Raw genomic sequence first — 21,899 nt, 5'->3', positions numbered from 1 at the left:
TGAATTAACTGGGACAAGAGGTTTGTTGGTTTGTTCTTAAAAAGGGTGGGGCGCCAGTTGGATGCCCTAAGTGTGCAACATTGCACCAACTGGCTTCCTACACTCAGTTCCCAGGTAAAGAAGACAATTGATGCTGTTTGCAAAAGTCATGTGCCTTTAAGTCCCTCTTTCTCAATCTTGGCCACTTGGAGAGGAGGGATTTCAGCTCCCAGAATTGAAGTCCCCCCCTCCCTCAAACGTGCCCAAGGTTGAGCAACCCTGCACTGAAGGGGGCCATGCCCCCCTCCTCCTGCCCCCCCTTTTTTCCTTGAGTCAGCCTATTCTCCATATTCCCCCCAGCCGTTCCCAGCTGTGCCCCTTCCAGGTGCGTGGCAGGAATCCAACAGGTGCAGTTCTTCCTGCACGGAAAGCATCTCTTCTACTGCCAAATCTAACTGGGGCACAATCCCCCCCCCCGATCCGCCTCCCATCACCCAGCCAGCCACCCAGCCGGGCCAGATTCGAAGCGCAAAAGATGCGCCGCCTTGCCCGGTTCGCAAAGATGCTTGAAGTCTGGGAAAGCCCCGCGGCTCACGTCCTCCCCCCACCCCAAATACCCCTCTGCCAATTGAAAGAAGCGGAGGGGCGGAGCCCCAGTCCAGGCTCCTCCCCACCCCTGGTCACAGGTCTGAGCTACGGTTCACAACTGACCGCGTCTCCTGCCAGCCGCGGCAAGAGCCTCGCGCAGCCAGCCGGGAGACCCCAGCGCCAGACCCCCGTGGGAAGTGGGTGGGTTTGCCTGGGCGGCTTTTCCCCTGAGGCCGAGGACGGGAGACAGCCCCGAAGGGCGACCCGGGCTCCTCCGACCGCCCTGCCTTCCCTCCCCAGTCTTCTCCTCCTTCAGCAGCGGGCGAGGGGCGCCGGGGACAGCTCCAGCCGCGATGAATCCCTTCGAAGAGCCCTCGCTGGACGGCTTGGATCTCTCGCTGAGTCTCCATGAAACCGCCGAGATAGACACAGCCCTCCTGAGCGACATTGACGGTAGGGAGGAGATGGGAAGAAGGGGCGCGTCGCCCTTTTCTGGGGACCCAGCCGGGGAAGGCACCCCCTTCTCCGTCCCCGGGAGCGTCGGGTCAGGAGGTTCCTCCGACGGGTCTCCCGCTCCGGCCCCCGAAGCGAGTTCCCCTTCGGGCTGTTTGCAAAAGAGCGCCGGACGCAGCCGAGTGTGTGTGTGTCTGTGTGTGTGCGTGCGTGCATGCGTGCGCGCGCGCCCAAAGTACCCACTCAGCCTTTACCCGGGCTGCTTGCCCACCCCTGTCCTCCCGCCGGTCCGCGATGCCTTTCAGTGGGATGGCATTCCCAGGTGGCGGAGGAAAGCGGGGCTCCCCATCCGTCGCGCGTGGGAAAGGATGGGCGTGTTTGGCGAGGCAGCACCGGGCGAGAGAAGATGGGAAGCGACTGCCAGAAAAATCGGGGAACAGGGTTTCGACCCCCGTCCCCTTGGGTGGGAGAGCCGGTGGCATCCCTGGGAAAGACCCCGCTTGGCCAGGGCAGGCTGGGCACCATGGGCAGCCTGAGCTCCGCGTGGAGCTGCAGAGGGAGTGCCAAGACCCATGCGCTTCTCCAAAGGACCATCCAATCCCTTTGGGTCGCTGTGGCAAGGCGGTGGGGAAGAGAAGGTCCCACGGAACGCCAGACCAGCCTGTGGGATAGAACAGCCCGGAAAAAGCCCCACCAGTTGCCCCCCCCCCCCCTCCCGAAGCTTGGGCTGGGAGCCAGAGCTGGCTTCTCCCCCTCTAGGCCCTGCCCACCTCTTCCTCCTGGGTGTCTGTAGAAGGGCCTGACGTCAGGGGTTGGGTTACTGTCGGTCATTGGCGGTGGGAGAAAAAGGTTTGGGGTCTTTGGGAAAGGGAGGAGCTGGGCAGGGGGCTTCCCAAGCCTGCACTGGTTTGGAAATGCTGCCAGGCAACCTGGCAAGCACAATTGTTGCATGGTGTTATAATTGGGCATTTACTCATTCCTGCACGGTTTCTCAACCTTTGGCAACATGCATAAGCGTACCAACCTGCCTACCGTCCCTGTCCTAATGTTTCTTTTTATTTGTGTCCATTTCATGTCTTCATAACCATGTTTATACTTATACCTGTTATCTAATACTTGCTTGACAAATAAATAAAATAAAATAAAAAATAAAATAAAAGGTGGGTGGACTTCAATTCCCAGGTTTCCCCAGGCAGCCTCTTCAGGCTGCTTGGTTGAGAAACACTATTAACAGCTCTGCTTATCAAACCACCAAGAAGACCTTCTGCTTTACAAGAGCTAGCAGATAAATCTTTGCCCCAAGGAGTTGACAGCCTAAAACCAGACAGGGGGAAAAAAACGGAATTCAGCTAAACATTGAGGGTAAGGAACCTGGGTTCGAGTCCACCCTCAGCTGGAGAAACTGCCTGAGTGGCTTTGGGCCAGGTGCATTCGCCCACCACAGGCTACCTGGCAGGATTGTTGTTCTGGAGAAAGAAAGAAAAACAAGGAGCATGTGCGACATAAACCTCCTGGACATGAGAGAGAGAGGAGGAGGGAGACACACCTAATTTAGAAAGGAGTCGACGCACGTGTGTTTGGGCTTCCTGGTAGCGTAGGTTTCTCCCTTGTCTTGGATCAGAATGTCCATGCTTCCCAGCCATCACCCCTGTCCACCCATGTGAGCTGGGCAGGATGGGTATGGAGAAGGGCTGGGATAGGATTTGGGGAGACATTATAGAAGAAATTCCAGCGAGTTTTTCTCCGCTTCTCTTCTTTGGCCTCTCCCAGCTTTCTTTTTCTATACACCTCTAAAAGGTTGTGGAGCTCTTGCCTCACCATCGGGAGGCCGGGAAATTCGATCCTAGGGAGAGAGGCAGATATTCATCTCTCTGGGCACACTGAGAATAGGGCTCCTGAACAAAACTCTGCACTGGCAACGGGAAGGGCATCCGGCCAGTAAACATTCAGCTCCATTCAGCTGCCCAAGACGCCACCCCGCAAGGGATTATGGGGTCATTCTAAAAAGCCTCCACACCCCTAAAGTCCCCCTTTGTACACTTTAGTGGCCTTTAACTTTTACCCCCCAAGAATTCCTCTGTTGTTCCATTTTAATTTCAAACCTGAGCTGACTCTACATTTTTAAAGCTCAAATGACTAGAGTCCTAAAAAGGATCTAGTAAAGGGACAGATTTAAGGTGCCTTTTTTTAAAAAAAAGCATCCGATTGGATTTTTGAAAATTCAGCAGTGACTACTCTTAACAGGCTGCTGGGTCAGATTATGTGGGGAGCTGGCTTGTGGTTGAAATGTAGACTGTGCCCCACAGCAGGGCCCGTCGCTGAAGACCAGCCAGCGAAGTATCCACCTTGTCCGAGTCTCGCCACTTTCCTTTTGGTGGCAAAACTTTCTATTTCAGGGTGATTGTGTTGGCGGTGTCTGAGGTCGGATTTGCTCCTTTTTGGATTATTATTACACATCTTCCTCTACTTCCTGCCTCCCAAGACTTCAGGCAGTTTCCAAAACTTCTTTAAATTATTCCAAGAAAAATCCCAATGTCATATATATATAATGATGTGGGAAAATACCCAAACAAAGCTGAATACCATACATATAAATACCCGCAAAACTTAAGAAAACATTATATATCCACATATATATATGTGGATCCATATATATAGAGATATATATAGCAAAGCACCAGCCTGAAGATATGGATCGCCAATATATATACGGAGAGAACCCAAAAAGATATACAAATACCAGAATATATATATATATATATATATATATATATATATATATATATATATATATATATATATATATATATATATATATACATACACACATACATACACACACACACACACACACACACACACACACACGCCACATTGTGAGACAGTTAATTATTTGTTTGCTTATTTCTCAGGTATAGGTCTCTTTGCAGTCACAAATAAATTATCTATAGCTCGAAAGAACAAAGCATAAATATACCAAGAATAGATACGGAAATACATTAGAAACCCAACATTGTAATTCATGGAAGTGTATCTCCCCCAAAGTCCTTCTGGAAAAGTTTTCAACCTTCTTCTGGGAGACAGGTAACCTCAGGTGTGTTTATCCACACCTTAAATCCTTTGCTCTTTCCAAGCAAAATCCATTTGGGTTTTAGGGGACACTTTTGACCCTCTCAACGTCACTGGAGATGGTCCCAAATGTGACACCTCCTTCCTGTCTTTTTCCAGGGATACCTGTCACTCCTCCCCAAAGCTGTGGCCCTCTAGGTGTGTCGAGACTCCCATCCTTCCCAAAATTAGATGGATCACCTGATCAATTGTGGGAGATGAGTTGGTCGGAGGAGACGCAACTTGGTCTCCGGAATCCAGGAGGAATCTGGTCACCCTTTTTCTGACAAACCGATGCTCTTCAGAGCCACAGGTGTGTTTGTGAGCCCCAGCATACTTTATTAGCTGTGTGGACTGGCCTTAAATGTGGCTTACAAACACTTGTGCCTTTGAAGATCATTGGTTAGTCAGAAAAAAGGGCGACCAGGTTGGTCTGAACTTTTGGTAAGATGAGGCCAGAATCTTCCAGGAGGTTTTGAGGATGTAAGAGGATGGGGGCTGAGTTGGCATGCAACAGTCTACTCCTGCTTTAGACTCTCTTGTGCTCCACACCATGGAGTGATAGTTGGCCATTGGTTAGTTGCCAGCTTTTTCACTGTCCACACCCCTCACCTAATAGTAGCATGATCTCCAGAGATCACGTTTACCAACAACAACCCTGGAAAGCTCTGAATCCAGCGTCCCTCCAAGCAAAGCCAGCTCAGAAGCCAATGGCTTTTGCAAACTTTGAAGAAGGAGTTTTGCTGAAAGCATCCATCCCAAACCTTGGCTCGCCCATCGTGCAAGACTTCCATCCCCATAACCCCCAGCCATTGATCAGACTGGCTGCAGAGCATGAAAAGCAGAGTCAGCAGGGCAGAGGGGGAATCACAAGCAGGCCCAGGTCAGTTTCTGCCTGCTGGCGATGTTATTAAGAACACAAGGAAAGTTGTAGGTTTTTTTTTCCAACCATCACCCATGCAGCGCCAGATTGACAAGAGGCTCTTTCAGAGCCTCAATTTCCTCATACCACCTTTCATGAGTTCAAAATCAAGGTAGCCTCTGGAACCCGACTCTGTAGTTTCTTCCCCAAACCCCAAAAACTTTAACCTTAGACTGTCTACTGTTGACCTCACCCCTTTCCTAAGAGGTCTGTAGGGGGCGTGCATAAGCGCACCAACGTGCCTACCGTCCCTGTCCTATTGTTTCTCTTATTCTTCTTTTATTTTTCTTATATGTACCCATTTCATGTATTCACAACTATGTATACACTTATACTTATTATCTTGTAAACAATTGGCAAATCAAATAAATCAAATAAATAAAATAAAACATTTCACCTGGGGTGTCATGTCTCCCAGCTAAGGTGCAGAAAAAGGAACCCGAAAAGAAGCGAGGCATCCTTCCTCCTCTGCAACCCTCCAGTCCCGAACGGGTTAATCGTGCAATGACCTGGAGTAACCCCCTGCTGCCGCCAGAGGCAGGGAAAGAGTTAACGCCGGATGCTCGGCAGTAACCCGGGTGCCACACGCTCCAGCATTGCAGCAGCTCCTCTGGCCCAGCCCTGATTGGCCCAGCCCGATCACCTCATGCTAAATCTGTGATTCACCATGCAACCCTCATTCCAGCAGGCTAGTGGTGGTTGGGTGGGGGGGGGGGGTGAGAGGAGGAGGAGGGCCCAGCGAGGAAAGGAAAAAAACCAGCCAAACAAACCCAGATCCCGGAGTTTCCCACAAAGGTGCACAACCAGAGTTTGCAAGTCCTTGTTTTTCCCCAGGACTAACCAAGGGCCTGGCACCTGCCCTAAGGGACGTCCCTCCGGAAGGCGCCTGGTTTGCCTTCTTGCAATGGGACCTGTTCTTTTTTCCTTCTCGTTGCAAGTTCAGTTCCTTTTGGGGGCTCTCAGATGTGCACCTGCCACCCTGGTGGATCAGCAGGTGTGGGCAGGTGGGGAAAAAGACCCTCAACTGGTCCTTTCCGGTAATGGTCAGAACGGTCCTGCAGGGCGGAGGAATTGGGGTGCAAAGGGCCACTCGGAGTTGCAGTAGCGATGACTTTGGTACCCGCAACCCTAGGCCAGAGCAACCCATGTTTTTTTCTGCCCGCAGGATTCCAAACCGCCATAATTTGAAATGGTAATTGGTCAATTTTTGTTTGTTTGTTTGCTGGAGAGGAAAGAAGACACACTATTTTGTTTTAGCTAGCTTTTATGAATAACGGGGCAAAGGTTTCTCGGTCAGACCCAACAGATGTTTCAAGCGCCAAGAATTTAGAACACAATTGAATGCTCCTTTTAGAATGACTATAGCATGCAGGGAAGCCTGCCCCTCCCTTTCCCGGGCCAGAAAATGAGACACAAACAGCTGAATTCATTTAATAAGTCAGATTGTCGGAGGCAGCCAAAATAGGAAGTCTGTTTACCCAAAGCGGAGCAGGGCAGCCTTTGCAGGCCGAGATGGGAGTGACCGGAAGCTGTTAATACCAGGACTTTGGATGCTGGAATTGGAACTCAGACTTAGTAGCACCAAGATTAGGGTTCCCGACTGGTTTCCATGAAGATGCACAGAGAGTAAGTGGTTCAACCTTCCCAATGGATCTTTGTGGAGTCATCTGAACTGGCCCTTGCCTTTCCCCACCTCCCTGGCTGAAAAGAAGGATGTAGGGGACAGTCCTGGCTTGGACCCATGTTCATTCTCCGCGAGATCCTCCCTTTGGAAGCCTCCGTCTTCTGACCCAGATCCTCCCCACTCCTGAATGCCTGAGTCGAGCCCTTTTCTGTTTTCCTTCTGGTTGATGAATGAAGGCATTTTACACTTCTTCTGGGTGCCAGTCTATTTATTTATATTTCGCATTTCTTAACTGCCCATCTCCTGCAGAGAGTTGTGATCCCCATGCAGTTTCTAGGAACTCGATCAGGACTAGAAGGTGGGAATTCCACAAACCCCGGCTCAAATGCATTCATAATATTCAGGCAGTGCTGTTTTTCCTTTTTACACACACTCTCGTTCTCTTCTGGGAGTTGAAGTCCACAACTCTTAAAGTGGCTAAGTTTGGAGACCCCTGCTCTAAATCCCACACGTTCTTCAGCCCTACAAGCCTTCCCAAGTCCGTGGCTTCTTCATCCCCTTGAAATAAGTCTTCGGCTGTAATCCTCCAGGTGCCAATCACGATTCTCATTCTTCCCCCCTGGGCTTTGTAGATATGCTCCAATTGATCACCACCGAAGACAACGACTTCCCTGATCTGATGGACACGTCTTTCGGTTCCCAGCTTCCTCCTGATCTGAACCCCCATGGACCCAGTATCTTCAGCACTTATGGGGGGGCAAAGGCCCCCGCTCCCACTAGCTTGTTCCCCCTTCCAACCACATCTCCACCCAGCTTCCAGACCCTGCCCACCGCTTGCCTGAACATGCCACCATCTCCAGTGGATGTCAAAGAAGAATCCTTGGGCCCAACGCTAAGCCCACCTCAAAGCCAGCTGCCCGCCGGCATGATACCTTCTCCAAATATTGTTCCAGCTGCCCAGATGCCTTTCTCCACCCAGCCCTTGATGGATTTCCAGACCCAAAATGGTATTTCTGGTAAGGAGGGGAAGAGAGCTTAATGTTGTCATATGAGCCTTGTCTTGAGCTTCCCAATGGATCTTCTTGGAGTCATCTGAAGTGGGCCTTGCCTTTCATCCCTGAGCAAGCAGAGTGAAACTTTCCACTGCCTATTAACATATATCAGCACAGTGGTTCCTAAAGACAGGAGGACCACAAGGTTTGGCTGGAAAAAAAAATGGATGCCCCAGGAGGGATGAGTTGCTGGAGGTGGGTCTGAAAAATCACACCATCCCACTCAAGGTTTTCAGACCATGTCAGGTTGGACTTAGACTCACAGGGGCTTGTGGGCGGTGCTTCCAAGGTCTCAGGGTTGGACAGATTGGCCCTGAGAGCTTTGCCTTGATATCCGGAGAGCCTCCAGAAGTGTTGGATCACACCGCCCATCATTCCATTTGCTTGTTGTGTTTCAGCAGGGTTCTTGAGGGCACCTCCAAGGCCAGCTCTACCTGTGTGTGCCAGGCTTCTGTGGGTGGGTGGGTGGGTGGGCTTGGCCCAGGTGTCTGTCCAGTTGCTGTAGAAGGCATCTCCAATCTTTGGGGGTTTCTCTCCCAGCTCCCCAGCCAGGAGGGACACCCCAGCAGCCCCCAGCGGCCTCCACCAAGCCCCAGCAGATGCAGCCTTCTCTGAAACCAACGCCATTCCAGAACATCGCTCCCCAACAGCTTCTGGCTGCCAGCAGCCCCCAGGTGGTCCAGCAAGTGCCGGTGAGTGGGACTCCGGAGATAGGACCACCCTCTTTCCTGGTCCGGCCTTGGTCCTGACTTCGTGCCATCTTCCTACAGGTCCTTCTGCAGCCCCACTTCATCAAGGCCGACTCCCTCCTTCTGACCACTGTCTCCGGAGCCAAAACCCCCAACACCAGCTCCGTGGTCACCTCCACAGCCTTGCAGATGCCAGTAAGGTCCTATTTCTCCCAGTCTTGGTTCCCCTGGCTCTTTTGACCCATTTCTACTTTTTTTAAAAAATCCTCAAACTTTGGGTTGGGAATTCTCTCTCCCCTCTGCATATCCCAGATGACTTCACCTGATTCCTTTGTAGCCGCTTATTTTGGGGTCCCACAATAGAAGGTGGTGATATTGAGAGGGTGCTGAGGTGGGATGGGGGAAAAAAGCAGAATTTTGTCCAGCTGCTCCCATATTGAATCAACTTCGCTTCCTCCACTGATAAGAATGAGCCATGATGCATGAAAGCTGATGAATGAAATGGGTCAATGCATACATTATGCTAATAATATGTGGAATGTCCTTCGTCCTTAGCTTTCTCCTCAGCTGGCAGAGACCACGTCATTCTTAGTTCAGTCTCTCCTCATGGTGAAGCCTTCAAGTTCTCTGCAGACCCCCTCTTCCCCTCTCTTGCAGACCCTGGTGAGCGGGGGCACCATCCTGGCGACAGTGCCACTGATGGTGGACACTGACAAGCTGCCCATCAACCGCCTGACCGCTGGGAAGCCTGTGGTCACCCAGAACAAGGGCGAGAAGCGCACCGCTCACAATGCTATTGAGAAACGCTATCGTTCCTCCATCAATGACAAGATATCTGAGCTGAAGGTCCTGGTTGTGGGCACAGAAGCCAAGGTAGCTACACCTGTTTCCGTTGGGTGGATGTCCTGGGGGAGCAAGAGCATGGAGTCCTTGCTTGGAGAACTCTCTCCTATCTTAGCTGTCAGGGAGTTTTCACCTGTAGAAAGGTAGATGTCTCTTTCTTTGATGTGGGAGGAAAGTCATGGTATATGCTTGGGTGTTTCTGGTTGAGGAAGCCCATTTTGGCCTCGATTGTGTTTTTGGCCCCTCTGTTGGTTTCTTATCTTGGTTTGTTCTTCATCGTTAATGTAGGAACCGTAGAAAGTACATGAATCCTTCTCCTGAGGACCATGATGGTGACTTGAGTTGAGGGAACCCAAGTAGTAGGCATGGGGTTGGGCCAGGGGTATCCCAAACAGCTTTGGGCAAATTCAGTTCATGTAGCAAGAAGATGCTTTTGGCTGGACTCCCATAATCCCAGCCTGCCCCTTTCTCTCCGTTGGCAGCTGAACAAGTCGGCTATCTTACGCAAAGCCATCGACTACATCCGCTACCTGAAGCAGACCAACCAGAAGCTGAAGGGGGAGAACATGGCCCTTAAAATGGCAGTGCAGAAGAACAGTGAGTTTCATGCATGCACACCGCCCTCCCCCTTTCCTCCTTGTAGGTTTGAGACCCAGGAGATCAGGAGGGAGGGGGGTCAAGACCAGGCTGGCAGATTAATCTACAAGTTGCTTGGCCTCAAGGTCCCCTTCGGAGACCCAGGTGGAGAGCAGAGATCTTTTGTGGATTTTTACCATCTTCCAAGAAGCCAATGTCAACATTGCCTAGTGATCAGCAGAAACAGCTGGATCCTGTTGGGAAAAAAAACTGATGTTCTTGCCTAAATTCATCTCCTCTCAGACACTTTTTCCTGTCAACTCCCTCCTCGTGGCAGTAAGGACGGATGTTGGCCTGATTTCTGCTGAGAATGAATATAGTTTAATTTTTGGAATGACCGTTGGCTGAACCCACAGGTGGTTCTATTAGATGATTGCTGGCCTTGTAGATAATCCAACCGCTTCGGCCTTCCTCAAGAAAACCCAATTAGTCCCAGAATGTTTAGATATTCCACGATGTGAGAAGCCCATCTTGGTTCTACCATCGCTCCGCTCTCTCCTTCTACAGAATCGCTGAAAGATTTGGTGGCCATATGTGGTGGAAACGTGGAGGATCCGGCAGAGGGAATGAAGATGATGGAAGCTTTGACGCCTCCACCCTCAGATGCCGGTTCCCCTTCGCACAGCAGCCCGCTCTCCTTCGGAGGCATCAGTGGAACCGATTCGGAGCCAGACAGCCCTTCGTGCGAGGAGGCCAAGGTGAGCAAAGACTCCAGGAGAACCTGGGGCATTGGGTTGGCTTGAAGACCATGACGAACATCTGCTGATCTGAGTGATCAACAGCCCCTAAAGAGATTCAAGGGGGGCTGCTTCATCTTTTTCCTCCAAACGACCCAAGGCTGACTAGAGTTTGACCAGGATTTTCACCCAAGTGGTCGTTGGACCTGCCCTCTTTTCAACCCAGAAAGAGGCTCTGGTTCTCCAACTTACCTGTTCTTTGTAGGTGAAACCCGAATATCAGGGCCCTCCATCGGGCAGCCTGGGAATGCTGGACAGGTCCCGCGTGGCTCTCTGCACGTTCGTCTTCCTCTGTCTCTCCTTCAATCCGCTTTCTTCCCTGCTTGCCGGAGTCAACCTCGGAGGTTCTTCAGAGGCTTTTGGCCATGATGGTTCCAGCCGCAGCATCCTGGCCACGGACGAGTCAGAAAGTGAGTGAAAGGCACCACCTGGGCCAAGCCTGTATGATGGGGACCATTGAGAAGGCTTCATTTTTATGTCCGTCCGTCCATCCATCCATCATCTATTATCTGTCTGCCTGTCCATCTATCCATCCATCCATCCATCCATCCATCCATCCATCCATCCATCCATCCATCATCTATCATCATCATCTATTTCAACATTTCTCAATCTTGACAATTTTAAGGTGGGTGGACTTCAACTCCCAGAATCCCCCAGCCCACACAGGGAGTTGCAGTTGAAGCCCACCCATCTTAAAAGTTGCCAAGGTGGAGAAACACTGATCTAGCTGTCATCGATGTAATCATAACGAATAAATGCCACCTACATGCCATCCATCTCGCATAGAGTCGATTCTAGGCTGCTCACAACCAACGAAAGCAACAATAAATATTATTTTTAAACTGATATTGATTTAAAAATGGACAAAGGTGAGAAGGAAAGGCACAAAAAAGCACAGAGGGAGAGGTTGAGGGGGTAGGTGGGTCTTATCTACCTGTATGCCAAAGGAAATTGCCTGCAACGTGTAAGGTATGAGGATAGAAAAATGCCAAGGGATTCCCATGGCTTTTCTTCACCTTCCCCGCCTTGGAGGGGCCGTAGCACCCTCGGCCTTCTAAGGGTGGGAGAGATGCCCCCTCATTCACTCACTCACTCCCTCGGCTTGGCCTTTTGTGTCCAGACGCTGCTCTTCCCCAGTTCCAGTGGCTTCTCCCCACCTTGGTCTTCTGGATGATCAACCTGCTGATCGTCGGCGCGGCCTTCGTCCGGCTTTTCATTTACGGCGAGCCCATCACCCGGCCCCACTCGGAGTCTTCGGTCATCTTCTGGAGACACCGCAAGCAGGCGGACCTGGACTTGGCTCGGGTACGTGACTCCGGGGGAAGGAAACCCAGCGCTGGGTTCAAAATCCAGCAGGGTCGACGCTTTGAATCAAGATAAAGAAATGAACTCAGAGAGTGGAAATAAAGGGACGGGGGAGGTTGATCTGCAGAGGTTGAGGAAGGTCTTGAGATATCTGCCGTCACTTAACCCCGTCCTTAATTAAGTGGGGGGGGGGAGGTCTCTTCACCCTACAGGGCAGCCCTCAACTTGCAACCAGAGTTGGGACCAGAATTCCTATCACTAAGAAAGGCAGGTGTCAGTCACACCCCATTGTACAACACCAAGCCCTGTCTTCTATCAGCTGTAGTGGCTAATGGGATCTGTAGTCCAAGAGACTGGAAGAGAAATGACTAGGAAGAAGCCTCAGAGCCTCCTCCCCAGTCCTCGTCCTTGGAGGGTCTGTGCCGAGTCTGGTTCCTGCTCTGAGTTCTTTTACGAAGTCTCCTCTCTTGCTGTAGGGGGATTTTGCACAAGCATCCCAGAACCTGTGGACGGCCCTCAAAGCGCTTAGACGGCCCCTCCCCACCTCCAATCTGGACCTCACCTGCAGCCTCTTGTGGAACTTGATCCGGCACATCCTCCAGCGTCTCTGGGTAGGGCGTTGGCTGGCTGATCGGGCTGGTGGCTTCTTCCGAGATCAGGAGCTGAAGGCTGATGTGCGCAAGAGCGCCTGTGACGCGGCCCTGGTCTACCACCGGCTGCATCAGCTTCACATGACAGGTAAGGCTGAGGAGGAGGAGGTGCTGGCTTTCCCCATTGACCACACCTTGGTGTCCTCTGAGTGTTCCTTTCTCCCTTCTTCTCCTCCTCCTCCTCCTCCTCCTCCTCCTCCTCCTCCTCCTCCTCCTCCTCCTCCTCCTCCTCCTCCTCCTCCTCCTCCTCCTCTTCCTCCTCTCCTTCCTTCCTCTCCTTCCTCTTCCTCTCCCTCTCCTTCCTCTTCTTCCTCTTCTTCTTCTTCCCCCAGGGAAGCACGTGGCAGGCCACCTGTCCGCTATCAACATGGCGCTGAGCGCAGTCAACCTAGCCGAGTGTGCTGGAGATGCCATCTCAGTGGCCACGCTGGCTGAAGTCTACGTGGCTGCTGCCCTGCGGGTGAAGACCAGCCTCCACCACTGTTGCCACTTCCTAGCGGTCAGTGAATCTGGGTGCTCCATCACTGGAGGTTTTGAAGAAGAGATTGGGCAGCCGTTTTATAGGGCAGAGGTGTCCAACCTTGGGAGAGGCGTGCACTTCCAAGCCCAAAACTCCCCAGCCAGCCAACATTAACTAGTGTGAAAACCGGTTGTAAACCACCTTTTCCAGCACCGTTGTAACTTCCCAAAAGGAATGGTCGTAAGTTATAAGTTGAGGATTGGCTGTTGGGTGTGAGCCCCTGAAATCCCACCCCCATTCCTCCCATCTCTTACACTCCCGAGCCAACCCTTCCATGCTGTAAGAGAGGCTTGCAAATAGCCACACACACCCACCCCCAGACTGACCGGGAGGTTGACCCACCAGGCTGACGCTGCCTTTCTTGCCCGCTACAGCGTTTCTTCCTCAGCAGTGCCCGGCAAGTGCTGCTCTCCCACCATGGGACAGTCCCTCCTGCGCTCCAGTGGCTCTGCCACCCCGTGGGACACCGGTTCTTCGTGGACGGTGACTGGGCGGTGAAAAGCTCTCCACGGGAAAGCATCTACAGCTCCACCAGCCACCCAGGTAGAGCAGCGTACAAGGAGCGGGGAGATTGGATCTGGCCCTGCAGGTTTGATAGGAAGCCAAAAGAGGCAGGCTAGGGACGCGGCGGCTTGGTGGCTAAGACGCTGAGCTTGTTGATCAGAAAGGTCGGCAGTTTGGCGGTTCGAATCCCCAGCGCCACGTAACGGAGTGAACTCCTGTCACTTATCCCAGCTTCTGCCAACCTAGCAGTTCAAAGACGTGTAAAAAATGCAAGTAGAAAAATAGGGACCACTTTGGTGGGAAGGGAACAGCGTTCTTCCGTGGGCCTTCGAAGGTGTTTAGTCCTGCTGGCCACATGACCACGGAGATTCATCTTCGGACAGCGCTGGCTCTTCTTCGGCTTTGTAACGGAGGTGAGCAGCGCCCCCTAGAGGCCAGAAACGACTAGCATGCATGTGCGAGCGGAAGCTTTACCTTTAAAAGAGGCAGGCATCTGCCCACCTGTGCATTTCAAATAGGCTGCCTAGTGTTTTTAATGGTTTTGGGCTTTTGTAAAAGGGACGTTTTAATTTTTACGAGTATGTGGAGTGCCTGCACTGGGCAATTCTTGGATGAAGAATAGTCTGGAAATACGATAGCTGATAACCGCAAACCTTTACACAGCTCAATGGGAGAGTCGTTCGCTAAAAATGCGACTGTCTGTCCTTTCGGGTGCCTCTCACTTCAATTGCTGGATATGGGGACCCTCTGAAGTATTTGACCTGCTTGGCAAGATGGTTAAATGTGGGAAGGGGCTTAGCATATCCTGCGAATTCCATAATGCAGATCCTTCACCCAGCCTAAGGAGAGTTACTTTTTTCTTGGCTTGTTTGGTGTGGAGCTAACCCTCAACTAAGACCCCCTTGTTGGGCTAGCTCATTGATTGATTGGTTGATTAATCAATGAGCTAGCCCTGGTTGATTAATTAAAGATCAACACATGAGTGTTACCTCTGACCACATAGATCTTAGTCCTCAATCTCTGTCCTTTCTGGTCCACCTATCGCCACTGAAATTCCTGGAGAGGCATGAATTGTTGGCACAACTTGGGTTGTTGCGTTGTGCTAAAGGGGCTCCTGAGTTGCTAATTGTATCGGGAGATACCTGAGCTGTCTGACAGGTCTGTTTCTCTCGCCAGCAAACCCCCTGGCTCAGGTGACACAACTCTTCCGAGAACATCTGCTGGAGAAAGCTCTTTCTTGCGTCTCCAGGCTGGACAACCCAGCCCCTGCCAGCCACAGCGAGGGGTAAGGACCCTACTTCTCCCAATCCTTGGACTCCAGTTGAAGAATCCTTCCCAAGAGAAGGTTGGCCTTCCTGTCCTTCAATGGGGCTCTCTTAGACATTTTCTTCAAACCAGCAATGATGGAGAGAGATTTCAAGATTGAGCTGGTATCTATAATGGTATATATGCCTTTAGTTCAGCTCAATGGGCTAGAAGAGCAAGGACCACTTCACCCATCCTTCCAGCTCTTTCCATATCTCACCCAACCTTCTGGTATTTGTGCAGAAGGACTTGCTGACCTAAAGGAAAGAGACTCACGGCAAGGAACCCATATTCCCTTTTCCACTGAGGAAAGAGTAATTTCCAGAGTGGTTGACCTGGGAAGAGGCGTTCAAAGGAATATTATTGGCAGAAGAAGCCATTTTCCTCCTGGTCCTTAGACTTCTGAGCGTTTCTGAGCTGGTAGCTGAACTCACCCGACTTTTGTCTTGTCTCACTAAAGGGAATTTTCAGATGCTCTGGAGTACCTGCATTTCCTCAACAGCTGTGCGGATACTGTCCCCAACCCGACGCCCTCCATCAGTACCAACATGGACCTGGCCACAGGTGAGCCTTCCCACACCTGGGACTTCTCTGACCAGAAGTGGGGTTTGGAAAACAATCCAGAGGTGGACTTTGGAGAACTGAAGGAAATGGAATTGGCAAGAGGAAGAACTGCCAAGGTAGACTTTGGCATCGTGAGCGTGAAGGAGTTTGCAGCCAGGGATGACTGAGTGATGGTGGACAGCTCAAATGGTCGAAACTAAGGAGCAGAGTTGGCCGGTCAAGTGAGACCTCCATGTCCAAATGTGGCATACCTTGGGAATCTGTGGCTGAGAAGAACAGGGGTTCCTCTGCCAGGAGGCCCCTACAGATACAGGAAACAGCCCCCAAGGAGACTTACGCCATAGTGGATTCACCCAACAGTTTGAACATAACCACAATGTACAGAGAAATATTTGCTGGGTTTATAGTTGCTAAATCTGGTGCGGCACATGGCCTAGTGGTGAAGATGCTCTCCTCCCACTTGGAAAGTTGAGCATTCAATCCTAGATGTTTCCCTATCAGGGCACAAAGAGAATATATCTACTGCAAACTTGGCAAAGGTGTCAGGAAGGGCATCCGGTCAGTAAACTCTCACTTCCATTCAGTCGCCCCGACTCCACCCCAAATAAAAAGGGATTACAGGGTCGTAAAAAGAAAAAAAAATGTTATAAAACTGGACCACAGGATGTTGGTTTAGACAAGGACTTTGAACCCAGCCCCAAGTTAGCAGTGTTTGCCAGGGTTTCAGTCAGTTTCCCCCACTCAACTTGGAAATGCCATGGGTGGAGCTCTGGATCTTTTCTTTGCAGACCAAGGGTACCAGGTCCATTTGGACTGACCCAACAAAAGGCCTTTCCAGGTCTTTTTGGATGAATGGGAAGGAGGAGGATCTTAGGAAGTCAATGGCTTAGCAACCCCAAGACAAGGAGAGGGTTGGGCTGCTCTTGAGCTGAGGTCAAAGGCAGATGGAGAACCTCGTTGGGGGCAAGGAATTGTCTCTCTTGTCTTGGTCTTTTCAGAACCCTGATGCCCGTTCCCCTCTCTCATCTGTAGGTACTGACCCTGTTTCCCACTGGTGGGCATCTGTGGTTGCCATGGCAATCCATGGACTGCAAGCGGATGAGGAGGCCATGGAACGCCTCTACCCTCTGGTGGAATTCATGCCCCGAGTTCTCCAGGGGTCTGAGTAAGTGCACACTGTTAAAACACCCCCAGGGGGAAGTGGGCAAGGAACAGAGAACTTGGGACTGCAGTACTCATGTACTAATAGAAGAAAGCCAAACATTTCTTCGTGCTTTCCAGTCGGATCTACATGACTGGGCTTAATTTCTCAGACTTTGCAGAATTATTCTGTGTGGGGTGACAAAAAGGAGAGCAGAGCATTTGACCTTCGCTCTTCTGGCTTCTCTAAAGTAGCACATTTTAGATTTCTCAGCCATCTTAAGAACCTGGATGTGAGAAGCGCAACTCGCAGCTTGGGGGGATTTCCAGACCATTGTATTGTGGCTCCCGAGACAGATGTTTTCACACCTGGATGGGTTTCAAATTCATGTCTTCTTCTGCCCTGCTGCAGGAACCCTCTTCCACGTGCGGCTCTGCACACCTTCAAGGCAGCCCGGGTGCTGGGCAAAGAGGACAGCAGCCTGGGACAGTGCGACAAAGCTGGCGAATATTTGCGAGACAGCTTGGGTGGGAACGCGACTCCCAGTGCTATCGACAGAGTACGTTGCAAGAAGTTCCGGCGTCAGTGGAACCGGTGGGCTCTCAAGTTCCAGAGGGTCTCTTGAGTTGCAGAACTGGAGGGAGGAACTCTGAATGTGGCTGTTGGACTAAACCAGGGATGGGCTTCAACAGGGTGACTTGTGGGCCGATCCATAACCTTTCTCTTGGTCCAGCGTCACTGTGAGTGAAGTACCAGAAAGCGGTGAATGGTTCTCATCCATCTGTTCACCAACCTCTGGCTCATCTTTGGCAAGAGCTCCATTGTCCCAGTGAATGACGGTTAGGTTTCTCAGCTGCAAATCTCAACTCTTGCAGACACAGGACCTCTTACTTAGGAACGGACCTACCTGCTATCAACATTCAGACACAACTTAGGGCTGAGTCCTCCTCTCATTACTCCAGACCAGAAAGAAAGCATTTGTCTCATTAAAGATTTGTTGGCGGCAATATTCAGCCCGTAGTGCCTCAACGGGGAGCCGTGCTCAGGGGCTTAAATTCTGTTCCTTGCCTCCCACTGGGCGATCCTCTTGGTGGAAGTGGGAGATCTTGGTTGATAGACGAGAACAGCAGGTCCCGCCTCTCCGATATCTCCCTCGCTTTCTGAGGCTGGAGAAGCTTGGAATGAGGGGAGCCCGTGGCTGTAGGAAGTGGGGGATAAAAGACAGAGAGGGACATACAGGGTGGAGAGCCCCACCTCAGTCAGGAGATGGCGATGTGGAAAACACTATGGCTGTGTCGGTGGTGCATTGTAGTTGCATTGCATGTGCAGGTGAAGATGTGCAATGCCCCTTCAGTGCAGCCCTGGGGCAGCAACCATGCAGCGGAAGGGCCTGCTAAAAGATGACAGAGGCAGGACCTCTCTAGTTCTGAAGTTGGGTGCACAGAGAGAGACCCCCTTTCCCCGCAGCCCAGGTGACTTGGGGGGAAGCCACGTCTTTGTGCTCTTCCACAACTTTCCTTTGTGTGTGTGTGTGTCTCTCTCTCTCCCTGCAGGCAGTGCAGTTCCTTTTGTGTGACCTGCTCCTGATCACTCGCACCAGGTTCTGGCAACAACAGATGCAGGGGGCTCCCCCACACAGAGCCCGCTACCAGGCGTCTGCCCTCGAGCTACGGGGCTTTCAGCAGGATCTCAGTACTCTCCGGCGCTTGGCGCAAGCGGACCAGCCTGCAATGCACAGGGTGAATGGCGGCACCCCGGGTGTCCTTCCCTTAAAGTAGGGGAGGCCAACTTGGCCGCTGAACCCCTGAAAAGTCCTCCAGGAGGATGGGGAAGGTGGTAGAAGCTTTATGGAGCTCCTCCTGTGATAAAATATGGGTCAGATTTCTGGGTTGGCAAGAGGGGGGAGGGCAAAGCCACATGGAAAGGCCCACCTGAAGGACCTTTCCTTGAGGGTTGCTCCCTTGTTGGCTGCCTTCGACCCCAAATTATGGACCAGGTTCAACACTTGGCTTGAGTTGGCTTCTGAGGTTAGGATTGTCCCAATGGTGGAGGGAAAAGATTTCTGGGAAAGGTGGAAATGCTGTCCCACGAGAGTTAACTTTTCCGCCTCTTCCTCCAGGTCTTCCTCCATGAGGCAACTGCCCGACTGATGACCCGAGCCAGCCCCACACGGACCCACCAGTTGCTTGACCGAAGTCTCCGCAGGAGGGGACCATCTACTACCAAAGGAGGTGAGCACCTGGAAACTTCAGGAGGTCTTCTGATGGGGGTTGGGTGGGGTTTTGAAAATGCAGCTGATCTTCAAGCCATTGAACCAATCCTTGTGTGTGCCAGAGACGCACCGAGGGAGTCTAAACTCATGTCCTGGGGTGGCCACATGCTTCCCGTGATGTCCTCTTTCTTCCCTCCCAGCTGGTGAACAAGAGAGCCGCCCCACTGCCCGGGAACAAGCAGAAGCCTTGCAACTGGCCTGTTCCTACCTCCCCCCTGTGTTGCTTTTGGGGCCAGGCCAAAGGGGGGGCATGCTGGCCGAGGCCGCCCGCTCCCTGGAGAAGTTGGGCGACAAATGGACTTTCCATGAATGCCAGCAGATGATTGTCCGGCTCAGCAGTGGCTCCACCGTCACTTCCAGCTAGAGATTTGGAAGATTCCTAGGAAGGAGGGTGGAGGCCTGGGGTGGCCCCACCAGTTTGGTTTGTGGCAGTGCCGGTGAAAGTGCCAAGGAGGCCTGGCAGAGCGTGGCAGGGGCGACTCTCTTTCACTCTCTCTGCCTGAGGCAGCTCTGGTTCCTCAAAAGGATGCTCAGCTCTTTTCTTCTTCTGCGTCTAAAGAGACCTAGACATATGCAAGGGGGGACAACCCGGTGTGGCAGAACTGGGTGGATCTGGCTGACTTCCCGCTCCTCCCGGGAGAAGGGTGTGCACCCAACTCTTGCGAGTCTCTTGGGTTTTAGACTCCCCACGACCAGGGTGCGTTTGGCAGGCAGGGTAATCTTTTGGAGACCAACCAGCCCTCAGTTTCTCACATCCCCTGTCCAGCAGATGATGGTTTTGCCCTTACCTCTTTCACGGCCAGCTCTGTTCTTCCCCAGCTACCCCAGCCGCGGCTTGACTTCCTCTGCCATGTCCATCCATCTCTTCTGAGAGCCCAGCCTGGTGGGGGCAGCGGGATTTCCATCTGATCTGTTGTGAATTGCTTGGAGTTTGCTCATTCCTCCCCATCCCTTGAGGGCATGGGAGTTAATTCACGGTAACTTCTGGTGGTCTCGTGTGGTGACCTTGGATGAGCTTCAGTCATGGTGGACCTACAACCCTTGTGGTTGAGTAATGTTCTCATCTCTTCACATATTAATTGTGGCTGTTGGAAAGCAGTTGGCTGAAAAGAGGACAATATTTCCCCTCCCCTTAAGGTGGACTCAGGGGGAGAAGAAGTCCACTTTTTGTGTTTAAAAAAAAAGTGGCAAAGGACACGCCATGAAAAAGCTGAATAGGATTTTTAGAAAACGTTTCTAGAAGGAAAACAGAAGGCAGACATGGTGAGAGATCCCTCTTGTTCCACCCTTTGGAAAGCTACCTGTCAAAAGCTACAGCCCCTTTTCTTACTCTAACCTAACCTCCTTCCCCCTTCCATCCCGTACTGTAGTTTGGGGAACCCAACATAGTGGTTGACGGGAACCCTCACCCCAGAAGGTGAGGGTCAGAGTTGGTGGAGGAGCTGGAGGGCTTCTACTGCTGCCCATCGCTTGTGGGGGATGGAGCACTCGCATCGGTGTCTCCCCTTGCCAACATGCACTCCTGCTCAGCCACGATTCTTTCTTTCAAAAGTTATTTTCATAGTATCAGGGGAGGGGTTTTTGTACAGATGATAAAATAAAACAGCTACTTATTTATATCTCCTCGTCTGGACATTAATTGGAGCAGGAGAAGACAGACAAAGGATGGTGGGAATCACCTTGGTTGGACTCTAGGCTGATGAATTCTCACCAGCTCTACAAAAGTTGTCCTCCCCTGGATGTGTTGATCGGCAAGGTCTTTAAGGGTTGTGAAGACCATGGAGGGGGGCCCACCTCTGGTTTGGCTCATCAGACTTGTAGCCTCCCAGATGTCCAGTCCTGCTTGAGTTGGGCAAATTCTTCTTTTGTCTACTCTAAAATGTACCTACAGAGAAATCCTCTGTGCTCTGGGTTACAGCTATACACATATGGGGCAGTGAAGGTATGGGAGGGAGCGACCTGCTTTCTTCCTACCCTAGTTGAAAGCTTTCTGGAGGCATTTTCCACAGAACCATGACATTTGGGTTTGATTCAGTCCAGGAGGACTCAAGTCTACGGTGATCCCGAATGATGAAGCAACTCATATCTGAATTGGGCCAGTGGGGCAGATTCTTTTGGACATTTCAAAGAATTAGTTTCAACATCAAAAGGGGCTTGATGAAAAGATGGATCAGATAGCACACAGTGTGGCAGGTTTCCAGAGCTCATGGTTTTAATGTGAAGAAGGCAATCTCATTTAATCATATGATCTGAGTGTGGCATATTCTGTGAAGATAGCAATTGTATTTTGTTAGCGTGAAAACATCTTGAGAGAGCTAAGAGTTGTTATTGGCCAGCGGATATGTTGAACTGACCTCACACTGGAAAAACACCTCACTCTATTTCAACAGTAAGGTTGGCCTCACAAGAGTCCATCAAGATGGTGAAGTAGACTTTTCTGTTGAGCAATGAATGCCTTCAGACCGACTACATGGGTCGTACATGTGGTTGCATCCTTCAAGCCACAAGATGCTGGTGGAAATGGGTTGCAAATCCTGCCACCTTCTGTGGTGCTTTCTAAACTAAGTCTACATTTATCCACACAGAGGACAAACGCACGGCACTGCAGAAACAGTGTCCACAAATGTTGACAGGGTTTGCACAACACGTTCTTTGGCAAGGAGAGAAGGGGTGGAACACTTTGTGGCTCAGGTTGATGTGAAAACTCAATCATTATCTTAGCATCTTATATGGTCCAGGCCATCCCAAGCCCAACTCTATTGGAAATGGCCACCAGTATTGTCCTCAATTGACGTTGAGCGGGCTTCGACCCTACTTCTACCGGCAAAGAATTCTTGAGGAATCTTGCCGTGTGGAGCTTCCGGAAAGGTACGGTGATCTATTTCCTCTGCTTGGATCTGATCTCCCCACCCCACCCCAAGGAGATGGCTGAAAAATAGGTGATTAGGGAACTCGCCGTATGTCCAAAACAATTGCTGAATCTTTATTGGTGTTCTGAATGCAA

General features: G+C 51.3%; 1 protein-coding gene across 2 annotated transcripts; it reads left to right on the top strand.

The window, feature by feature from the left end:
• The first annotated feature begins 651 nt into the window (after positions 1 to 651).
• On the top strand, positions 652 to 20,514 carry SREBF1 (sterol regulatory element binding transcription factor 1). 2 transcript variants are annotated; one of them, XR_015745195.1, is made up of 19 exons: positions 652 to 1,020; positions 7,307 to 7,690; positions 8,267 to 8,418; positions 8,497 to 8,610; positions 9,073 to 9,288; positions 9,741 to 9,855; positions 10,402 to 10,592; positions 10,837 to 11,041; positions 11,755 to 11,939; positions 12,416 to 12,677; positions 12,922 to 13,088; positions 13,484 to 13,652; positions 14,790 to 14,898; positions 15,379 to 15,482; positions 16,515 to 16,647; positions 17,035 to 17,217; positions 18,177 to 18,362; positions 18,743 to 18,854; positions 19,036 to 20,514. XR_015745195.1 is itself a non-coding variant. In XM_026688266.2 (19 exons), the coding sequence occupies exons 1-19, from the start codon at positions 921 to 923 to the stop codon at positions 19,257 to 19,259; spliced, it is 3,276 nt and encodes a 1,091-aa protein (XP_026544051.1). In that variant the 5' UTR covers positions 652 to 920; the 3' UTR covers positions 19,260 to 20,514. The 2 variants fall into 2 exon arrangements, 1 of the variants encoding a protein (XP_026544051.1); XM_026688266.2 differs by having other exon boundaries at positions 17,035 to 17,182.
• Positions 20,515 to 21,899: the final 1,385 nt, after the last annotated feature.

Source organism: Notechis scutatus, chromosome 12, assembly GCF_049901735.1.
Source record: "Notechis scutatus isolate UNSWTSFEM ecotype Mainland chromosome 12, rNotScu1.2, whole genome shotgun sequence".
Lineage (NCBI taxonomy): Eukaryota > Metazoa > Chordata > Lepidosauria > Squamata > Elapidae > Notechis > Notechis scutatus.
Note: the sequence above shows the minus strand (reverse complement) of the source record. Positions and strands in the feature narration are given on the sequence as shown.